Here is an 11,297-nt window from a genome sequence, read left to right as displayed (position 1 = left end):
TGGACTCCAATAGTGGGAAGGAGATAGATGAGCAAACCTGAAAGCAGATTTCGGAGCAATGCAAAACCAATAGAGTAGTGATAATGGGGGATTTCAATGATCCTAACACAGACTGGGAAACACACAGCGGAAAGGCAAGGAAGGGGAGGAATTCCTGAAATGTGTGCGGGAGAATGTTCTGGATCAGCACGTTTCCGGCCCAACGAGGAAGGAAGCAGTGCTGGACTTAGTTCTGGGAAATGAAGTCGGGCAATTGGAAGCAGGTTTCAGTTAGAGAGGATTTGGATAACAGTTATCGCGATATCAGTAGCCCAGTCACCAGCCCACATTTTCCCAATCACCGAGCCAAAGTAGCTTATCAGCAGCCCAATCATACAGTAGCCCAATAACCAGCTGACAATAGCCAAATCAGCAGCCCACGGGAGCACAATCACCAGCCCAAAGTAGTCCAATAACCAGCCCACAAAATGCCAATCACCAGACCACAGTAGCCTTATCACCAAAACCCAGTAGCCCAACCACAAACCTACATTACCCCTATCACCAGCCCAATCACCAGCCAAGAGTCGCTCAATCGCCAGCCCACAATAGACCAATCACCAGCCCACTCACGAAACCAAAGTAGTCAATCAGCAGCCCAATCACCAGCACACAGTAGCCCAATCACCATCCAATCACCAGTCTACAGTAGCCCAATCATCAACCCACATTATCTCAATCACCAGTCCAATGGCCAGCCTACAGAAACCCAATCAACACCCACAGTAGCCCACCAACAGCCCAATCACAAGCCCACAGTAGCCTATTTACTGTCTTACTGTAGCGCAATCACCAGCTCACAGCAGCCCTAATCACTAGCCATCAGAAGCCCAATCACCAGCCCAGAGTAACCCAATCAACAGCCCAAAATAGCTCAATCATCAGCTTATGGCAGCCAATCACTGGCCCAATTACAAGCCCACATTAGCCCAATCACCAACCTAATCACCAGCACACTGTAGCCCAAACACAGCTCAATCAATAGCCCACTAGAGCCCAATCATCAGGAAACAGTAGACCAATCACCAAACTATATTATCCCCTATCACCAGCCCATCACAAACCCCAAATAGCCAATATCATCAGCGCAATCACAAGCCCATTGTAGCCCAATCACCAAAACACAGTAGCCCAATCACTAGCCCAATCACCAGTCCATAATATCCAAATCACCAGCACACAGTAGCCCAATTACCAACCCACAGTAGCCCGATCACCAGCCCACAGTAGCCCAATCACTAGCCCAATCACCATCCCAATCATCAGCTAACAGTAAGCCAATCACTAGTCCACAGTAGCCCAATCACAGTCCCACAACAACAACACTAACAAGATTACATTTGTATAGCGCCTTTCACGTCGGGAGGACATCCAAGGCGCTGGACAGAGTACAGCATTTCAGACCCAAGTGGGGTCGGGGGGGGGGGGAGGGGAGGGGAAAGTGGCTGATATCCCAATCACCAGTCCATAGTAGCTCAATCATCAGCTCCACAATATCCCAATCATCAGCCCATTCACCAGCCCGATCACTGGCCCAGTCAGCAGCCCACAGTAGACCAATCAACAGCCCAATCACCAGCTCATATTAGCCCATCCAGGCCCTGATGTCTGCCCCTCAAGCTGATAGAGACGAAGCACTCCACAGAACATAGTAATATAATAATAATAATCCTTGGATTTGATATAGCGGCTTATCACGTCTTCGAGATGTCTCAAAGCCTTCACAGAATATACTGTAAAGTGAATTGACTGTATGTTTTTGTGGGAGAACCGTGACAACCAATTGCGCCAATACAGTGGTGACCAAATTATTATTATTATTTTTGAAGGGATTAGTACCCCTGGAAAGGTGATCCACCAATCTACTAGCAATCTACTTATCGCAAGGTAAACAGAAGTGTGTGGAGTAAGGAAACTTGCCTAAGGTTTCGTCCTGCTGGGAATGAAACCCAGGTCCTCTCGCTTGTGAGGCGAGTGCTCTAACCATTACACTACCTGTAGTGGATGGCGGCTGATTGAGCGTTTAGTGCTTTATCCAAATTGTGTAAGAAATGGTCTCCAAAAGTAACCGAATATTACTGCTATCACTGCCATGTGGGGTAGCAAGGGTGGCCGGTTTTCGGCAGAGAGAAACACACACAAGATTGTGCAGGTTTAACATATTTTTGAAAAGAAATGTTAAAAATGAGGTACATTCCACACACCCCCCACACACACACATACACACACCACAGCTACAACACAAAAATCACGTCCAATTGGTGTGATTGGGTACAATTTAGCGTCAATCTTGCATCGTTGCCAGGAATTAAATGCATTTGCAGTGCAAATACCTGCCCCATTAGTAGCCCAATGTCACGCAATACAGAGGTCAATTTTGTGTTTAGTGCCCTTTGAAAACCTTATTCGACAGGTTTAAATTATATATTTTTGGAAAATGAGGCACCCGCCCAAAGTAGCCCAATATTACACTTATACGAGGTAATAAGATCGGCCAATTTAGGGGAAAAAGCGCAAACAAACAGACAAAAAATGATTTGCCGGTTTAAATTAAAAATCTGGCACTTTTGGTCAGGAGTTGTCACAAATTGAAGACGAGTTTGAGGCCCAAAGGCCACCAAATAGTAGTCACCCTTCACCCCCCAAAAAAACAGTAGTTCAGTATTGCTGCATATGAGAAGATCTTTTCTTACACAGTTCCGACAAGCACTAAGCACCAAATCTTCAAAAGGAAAGAAACAAAGAAAAAAAGCATGTTCGGCAGGTTTAATTTTTTTTTAAAATTTAGGATGCCTCAAAGCGCTTCACAGGAATTATTGTGAAGTGCAGTGACTGTGTGTTTTGTGGGCGAAATGCAGCAGCCAATTGTGCGTAGCAGTGTCCATCCTACAAACAGTCGCATCTCACCATCAGAGTCACCGTATGACATTCGCCCAAGTAGCCAAATATAATGGGTTCACAAGAATTTAAGAGGGAAAATTTCAGAGGTTTAAATTAAAAATTAAAATTTAAAATCTGTCACCAATGGCAGAGAAATTGGAAACGCGTTTGTTGATCGTAATCACTTGATCGCTCAATCCATCATTGTTTGTGGGACGCTGCTGCGCACAATTGGCTGCCGCGTTTCGCTCACAAAATATAGTCAATAATAATAATAATAATCCTTGCATTTGATATAGCGCTTTTCACGTCGGGAGGACGTCCCAAAGCGCTTCACAGAACACACTGTAAAGTGAATTGACTGTATATTTGTGGGCGAACGCGGCAGCCAATTGCGCACAGCAATGTCCCACAAACAGTCGTAGATTGAAAATGACCAATTTAATTATTGTTTTTTTTAGTTTTGGAGGGATTATTATTAGGCTCTGTGTGGAGTAAGGAAACTTGCCCGAGGTTTCGCCCTCTGCCTGGAATTGAACTCAGGTCTCTCACTTGCAAAGCGAGTGCTCTAACCACTGAGCTACAGGACTCCACAATTCACTTTATTACAGTATATTCTGTGAAGCGCTTTGAGATGTCTCAAAGCCTGATAAGGCTTGTCATTAGTAGTCCAAAGTTTACCAAATAGCAGCTTCCAAAAGTAACCGAATATTTGGTGTTGCCTCCCATATGGACATCGTTGCCCCAGATCGGGCAGTAGCATGCCCAGCCGGGCGTACTTCTTGTTATTGTGGTGCGGGACAGTAACCCAAAATGTAGCCCGATATTACACTTTGGCTCCTCGATAGGTCGCAAAAGTGACCGATTTAGGTTAGTGCTTTTCAAGCATCCAAAGGTTTTCCACGACACAGTTACACCCAAAAATATGCCCAATACGTGAACCTGCCCACCTTGGCAACATTGCTCATGGGAGACTGGGCTCCTTTGGGGAGGGGGAATTTGTCTTCTCTTTACTTAGAAAACCTTTTTCAATAACAAGTTAGAAGTGGATCAGACACCCGGCTGATCATAGCGATGGTTTCCACGTGTGTCAGACGTCCAGTTGATTACGGTGATGGGTCTCCGTGTGTGTCAGACAAGCGGCTGATCAAGTTGATGGGTTTCCACATGTGTCATAAACCCCCCAAAAAGTTCTGTAATTATTTTTATTTCAAGAAACAAGTCGCACGCTTGAAAACGCGCCGGCTCGGAACATTTTTTTTTAATGTTTTAGGTCATAGGCAACGAAACCGTCATTGAATTCACTTAGAAAACTTTATACAACCCAGTTTTATTTAATTCTAAGGTATTACAACAAAGGCTAATATTTAATTTATATGCAAGCAAAAAAAAAACTCCTAGTTTGTTTCTTACCTGTAATTTTTTTTGGTGTTCCAAATAGGCACTAATTAATGAGCATTGAATCATATTTTATCACAGAGCGGGTACATCAACCCGTCACATTTTACAATACAATTTTGTTGTTACAATAGGACAATACTTCAGGCCGACATGGCAGACTGGGAGATCCATTCCATCATACAGAACCACACACGCACAGGGACACACAGAAACTGATAAAGACTCGTAAACTCGCCCAGATGCCACAACACATATCAACACTTAATACCGAAAGCAAGACAGTGAGTGAGCTGCCAGGTGCAGCGCACACCTTCTCTCTTCACCCAATGGAGTCCTGTAGCTCAGTGGTTAGAGCGCTCCGCTTTGCGAGCGAGAGACCTGAGTTCAATTCCAGGCAGAGGGCCAAACCTCGGGCAAGTTTCCTTACTCCACACAGAGCCTAATAATAATCCCTCCAAAAAACCCAAAATAATAAATTGGTCATTTTCAATCTAAGACTGTTTGTGGGACATTGCTGTGCGCAATTGGCTGCCGCGTTCGCCCACAAATATACAGTCAATCCACTTTACAGTGTGTTCTGTGAAGCGCTTTGGGACGTCCTCCCGACGTGAAAAGCGCTGTATCAAATGCGAGAATTATTATTAATGGCTCCTTCCACAACAGGCAACAGTTTCCACACCTGGGAGCCAACCTTAGCCGAGATCTGGTTGCACTTTTCCCCTGCAGTGGGCAATCGTTGACCGTGGCACCACCAGTCACGACCAAGAAATGACCAGTCACGTATATCGATGAGAGAGTGAATGAAAAGGACACGTTGGGAGGACAAAACATTTCAGGATCTGCTCCCTGCTGGCTGGCGATCTGAGCAAATTTGTTCCCGTGCCCTGAAAAAACGACTCCTGCGGCTTTAACTGTAAAACTCCTCACATTTGCAATGTAAGGGATTTGAAATTCATTTGCAAAGGCACTTGGAGAAAAATTTGCGATATTGGGATGTTGTTGTGTTCAGTTGGCTGCCATGTTCGCCTACAAGTACACAGTCCCTACACTTTACAGTAAATCCTGTGAAGCGCTTTGGGACGTCCTCCTGATGTGAAAGGCGCTGAACCAAATATAAGTATTATATTATTTTGATAATAATTATTACCTTTAATCACTCTTGAGACATTTTCGTGTGGGCCTGCAATTTGTTTTGCAACTGATCCGGTCCAAATATCTCAAAGCTCTTCACAGAAATGACAGTTGGGTGGGTGGATCATTATTGTAGGTAAACACAGCACTCTTTTGCGCACGGATTGATCCCACAGAAAAACATGATTTACAAAGTTTTACAAAGAACGTACAGCATCGAAAGCGACCACTTGGGCCTAACCAGTCTGTGTCAGTGTTTATACTCCACACCGTCGTGTGAAGATCTTCCGAGACCTTCCTCTTTGACTGTGCCTTTAGCCATATTTCTCCTGCTACTCCGCGCCCCAACCCCACCCAACTGCGTCACCACCTTCTCTCCTAACCCACCATATCTTTTCAAATATTGCAGTGCCAGAGCAACTTTAAATCCACCCAAATGAACAAGCACATGACTTTGTTTGTACGTTCCCCCCCACCCCCCCCCCCACACACACACACACCACAGAGTTATTGTTTGGCCCACTGGAATCTCTTGAGCGGAGGAAATTGATAGGAATCAATTTTAAAATAATAATAAACCTTACATTTTGTAAAGCGTCTTTCATGTCAGGAGGATGTTCCATCCAATATCTCCCGAGTGTCCTGACCGACGATCCCCCAGATAAAACTAGTCCCTCGCTGCATGGCTGTTTGTGGACCATTGCTGTGCACAATTGGCTGCTTTAGGGAATCCACGCCTCCCACTTACAAATGCAAATTTGATAAGATTGTTAGAAGAGAACGCACAATCTCTCCCCAGAGGGATGCATTCGGCTTACCTAATTCCAGGCAGTTATTAGGCCCGGGGTGGCAAAAACCAAGGCTTGGGCACCCAGAGTGTGCGTTGGGGTAATTGCTAGTCTAACTGGCTAAGACTACATAGCTTGCCATCGATAGTGCTACCTGGTAAGGTTTCCCTCTACTTGTCCAGCTAGGACCACCCTACCCCTTTAGGGCCTTTGGATGGCAGGGTTCACGGAGCCCAACACCCTCGTCAGGGCAGACACCGTACAGAGAGGAAGGTTCATAGCTGGAATGGGGTTGAAAGACTGAAGCCGGGACTTTGGGACACGTTTGGGACGCGAGATAGTCTGAACGTCCCCATTCATGCCGGCCTCGGGTGAATCATTCAATATAACAGTAATCCTTGCATCTGATACAGCGCCTTATCACAATTGTCGAGATGTCTCATAGCACACCCCACAGGATACACGGTAAAGCACGGCGACTTGTGTTTTGTGGGTGAAATGCAGCAGCCAATTTGCGCACGAGAGGAAAAAAAAAAACAAGCCAGGAAAGCGAGGAAGACTTTCTCGCTTTCAAGGCATCAATACGGGTGTTCGGTAAAGAATTTGATGGGAGTGGTGTTGCGACACAAAATGCATTAGTGATTTTTTTTTTAAAACTTTGGGGACCAGCCACATAGATTTGATGGGTCTATTGCACTGTGCAACTATCTCCAGTATCTTCTAACTCGCATGGAGTCTGTAAGCGGTTGGGTGCACTCAATGAAATATCCATTGCGTAGTACATGGCTGTATACGCACTCCCACCCACTTTCCCTGAGCGCTGACCCAGGCAATGAGCATCGCAGGTAGAGAGAAGGGCAGTGAGTCTGGTCTGCTCTCGGAAACTCTCTGTGTATTATAACACCGTGTGTTACTGGTATAACTCTCTGTGTATTATACAATAAGTGTGTTACTGGCTATAACACTGCATAGTGTAATGACAGTGTTACCAGCTATAACTCTGTATATTGTATAATAACACTTTATATTATAATAACAGCACTGTGTTACTGGCTATAACATTGTACATTGTATAATAACTGTTACTGACTATAACTCTGTCTACTATACAATGACACACCGTGTTACTGGCTATAACACTGTATATTATATAATAAGACACTGTGTTACTGGCTCTAACACTGTATATTATATAATAAGACACTGTGTTACTGGCTGAAACACTGTATGTTATATAATAACACGGTGTTACTGGCTATAACTGTGTTTTTTTAAAAACAAAATTATATTTGTATATAAACTAAAGCTTTCTCTCGTGGTCCAATCAACCAGGCCAGTTACGGTAAGTGTTTGGTGCGACTTCGGGAACCACGTTAGAGAAAGGATACTATATGGCTATGGAGATGATGATAAATGAGATGAAAGAACAGTGTAATAACAATCCGTACATTTGATAAAAGCAGCTTATCGTGTCATCGAGACATCTCAAAGCCCTTCACACAAAATACTGTGTATTTTGTGGGCGAAATGCGGCAGACAATTTGCACACAGCAGCGTCCCACAAAGAGCAATGCAGGGAGTGACCACTTTTTATTGGGGGGGGATTGCTGGCCGGGACCCACGGGAGACAGAGACAGAGAGAAACGCCCTTCTCTTTTCGAATGGTGCCCTTAACATCCACCTGAACAGGGCACAGACGAGGCCTCGGTTTAACGTCTCATCCTAAAGCGACGCAGCCCCTCCCTCCCGCCAGCGCCGCGTTGGATTGTCAACCGAGCCCAGGGGTCTCCGTAGTCGATCACAGCGAGGTGGCGAGTCGAGCATTGTCAATAAAAACAAGAGGAAGGATCGATGTTTGGTGCAGTTTGCACAATAAAGTGTACACTTTTATTCCGAGATGCATGAAATACTTTGTGCATCTGACTTCCTTATCAATTGGACTTAAATAAATACAGTTCTGTCCCTCCTTCCTCTGGTCTTTCTGATCATATGCCACAGCGCCACCTCACGGTGATCGACCTGTTGGGAGACCCCCCTGACCTGGACCACAGGTGTTCCAAGTTCCCCAACGTGGGGTTTAAACCTTCAGACTCGCAGACGGCAATGCTGCTTTCTGAGCCAAGAGGCTGATGTGGGAGAGGAGATGAGGCCTTTTTACCGCCGGGGGAGCAGTGAGGAGTGATCTCCGCCAATACCTCTCTCCGAAAGCCGCTGAAACCCTGGTCCGTGCCTTTGTCACCTCTCGGCTGGACTACTCTAACGCCCTCCGCGCCGGGTCTCCCCTCCACTACCCCATCCATAAAATCCAGATTATACAAAACTCTGCCGCCCCCATTCTCACCCGCACCAAACCCCGCTCCCCGATCCCCCCAAGTCCTGGTCAGACTGCCCTGACCGCCTGTCCCAGAGAGGATCGATTTCAAGATCCTCACCCTTGTATCCCTCCACTCCTCTGCACCCCCCGACCTCTCTGACCTCCTCTCTCCTCAAAACAGTACGTTGCCTTTGTTCCTCCGGGTCTGACCTCCTCCTCGTCCCCCGAGTCCTCCGCTCCACCCTCGGCGGCCGTTGCCTTCAGCCACTATGCCCGAGGCTCTGGAACTGCCTTCCTCACTCCCTTCCCCCCGCCCCCTCTATTCCTATGTTCAGGTCTCCGCTGAAGACCTTTCTCTTCGACCGCGCCTTTGGTCACCTTCCTCCCCCTCCCCCCGGCTCGGCCCCGGGATCCGTTACTGTGAGGCGCTCCGAGACGCCGTCCGGCGTGGAGGGTTGTTGTTGTTGTTGTTGATACGATGGAGGTGTTTCTGATAACCGAAAGGGTTTTCCGGTTTAAATCATGAAAAACCCGTATCCACTGACAGAGGACTCAGAAACAAGTGGCTAAGAGTTAGAAGTGATTGGTGAGTCAACAACTGGAGGGAATCAAGTTAAGATGGTTAGTAAGCCAACAAATGGGGAGGTGAGGAGAAATGTTTTCACGCACAGGGTATAGAATGAGCGGCCAGGAGGTGGTGACTGAGGCAGAATCCATATCGTCCTTCAAGAGTGAACTGAGCACATACCTCAAAAAGAGTCAGCTACAGGAGTAACGGGGGAACAGGACAGGGAAATGGGACTCAAAAGGATTTCTCTTAAAGAAGCAGCACAGATACGACGGGCCAAGTGTACCCTTTCTAAGCCATAAATTTCACCCAAGGCTTCTACGATGTGGGAGGAAAAGGAGATGTTCAAAAGTGGGAGTTTGGTAAAGAAATCGAGAAGGTTTTCTTCTCCCGTTGGGTTGTCCCGCTGTGGAATAATTTGTTGGGTGGGGGGGGGGGAATGTAGACAGCAGGCGATTAAGGGTCAAAAAGGAATTTGAGAAGCACAGGGGCAGAGAGAGGGTAACAGAGGGTGCAGTGAAATGGGTTTAGGGTGGAGGCACAAACACCAACACAAAATATAAAATGAGTCAAATGCACTTTCTCCCACTGTGTTACATCCCTATGGTTACACAAACCTCCTTGACAATGTCCGTCCACACTCCCAGGTCAGGTTTAGAGGCAGCGTTAAGCTCCCTCTACACTGTGCGTCCACACTCCCAAGTCAAGGTAAGAGACAGAGTAAAGTTCCTTTTACACTATCGTGCGTCCACACTCCCAGGTCAGTGACAGGACGGGTTAGAGACGGAGCGAAGCTTTTTACTGTCTGCTGGAGACTCGCTACCCGGAACACACGGAGCAAAGTACCCGAGCCCTCAGTCACTGCCCGTTGGTGACACGCTGCAGTCATGGGGGCCTGAGAGCGCGCGAGACAGAAACAGAGGGTCAGAGATAAATAATACACAAACATACACAGACTCAGACACACACAAACACACATAAAGACTGACAAAGACAGCGAAATACAAACAGAGACAGAGTGAGAGACAGCGAGCCCTGGGCAGATATGAAAGGTATTGGACACAGGTGCGGAACCCCTGGCAGTGAGTAAATGGTTAAACAGGGCGGGCAGCAGTGAGTCCCAGCTGAGCCTCGGTTGGGGAGGAGGGTCTCTCAGTTGGGGGGAGGCTCGAGGTTGCCACTCGTGGCTCGTTGCAGTTTCTCACACGCCGCCCGGTGCCGCAGGAAGCTGTCCCTCCACATGAACTTCTTGCCGCACACGTGGCAGCCGAAGGGCTTGTGGCCGGTGTGGATCTTCATGTGCTCCACCAGGTGGTGCTTCATCTTGAACTTCTTCCCGCAGGCGGAGCAGCCGAAAGGTCTGAGGTTCAGGTGCATGTTGACGTGACGGTCCGCTGGCTCTTGTGGTGAAGGTCTTTCCGCAGTGACAGGCGAAGGCCTTGGGGGCTCCGGTGCCAGCCGGGGCTGCACCGGGCCATGCCGCAGGTCCCCCCCGCCCCCGGCACCCCCATCCCGCCCCCAGCCTGCAGCAGCAGGGGCAGCGGGTAAGCCCCGCCACCTCGCGGGCTCTCGTCCAGCCCCCTTCATAGCCCAGCTCCTCCGAGGAACCGTAGAAATAGTCGGGCTGTTCGTCGCTGCCCCTGCCCCGCCAGCCAACGTACGGACCCCCGCAATGCTGAGCTGCCGAAGACCCCCTCCCCCACCCACCCGCGGCCCCTTCAAAAAGTGCTGCCCGTCCTCCTCCACGTCAGCACACAGGTCCTCCTCGGGCCTCTCCTTCTTCACGTACACCCAGCGCCCGAGCGGGGGCGGCTGGGCCAGAGGCAGCCGTGGGTACAGACTGTCTGGGCTGCGACTGCTGCTCTCGCCTTCCTCTTCCTCCTCCTCCTCCTCCCCCCCTGGCTGGCTCGGCCTCCCCAGCCCCCAGGGGCTGGTAGTCGCTGCCCGTCACGGCACCCCCGTCCCGGTCCTTGACGAAGCCGGTCTCCTCCTCCTCCTCCGAGCCCTCAGACTTGGCCTCCCGTGGCCTGGGCCTGGCTGCTTCCCGGGGGCTGAAGTAGTTGTTGCTGCTGCTGCTAGGGGACTGATTCTCAGTCGCGGGCTCCCCGGGGCCCGGGGCCAGTGCTGGGGGGAAGACCCTCTCGCAGCAGCTCGGTGCACTTGTCCACAATGTGCC

At 48.5% G+C, this 11,297-nt stretch overlaps 1 protein-coding gene across 1 annotated transcript; it reads right to left on the bottom strand.

Annotated features, from left to right (window-relative positions):
* Positions 1-9,863: 9,863 nt before the first annotated feature.
* Positions 9,864-11,245, bottom strand: LOC121852857 (zinc finger and BTB domain-containing protein 22-like; the record flags this gene model as incomplete). Its single annotated transcript, XM_042346742.1, has 2 exons — positions 9,864-10,933; positions 11,034-11,245. Coding segments are annotated over 2 exons (872 nt in total), but the record flags the coding sequence as incomplete, so codon positions are not given.
* Positions 11,246-11,297: the final 52 nt, after the last annotated feature.

Source organism: Callorhinchus milii, unplaced genomic scaffold, assembly GCF_018977255.1.
Source record: "Callorhinchus milii isolate IMCB2004 unplaced genomic scaffold, IMCB_Cmil_1.0 Scaffold1540, whole genome shotgun sequence".
In the NCBI taxonomy this organism is placed as follows: Eukaryota; Metazoa; Chordata; class Chondrichthyes; order Chimaeriformes; family Callorhinchidae; genus Callorhinchus; species Callorhinchus milii.
The sequence above is the reverse complement of the archived record's forward strand: the minus strand, read 5'-3'. Positions and strand labels throughout refer to the sequence as shown.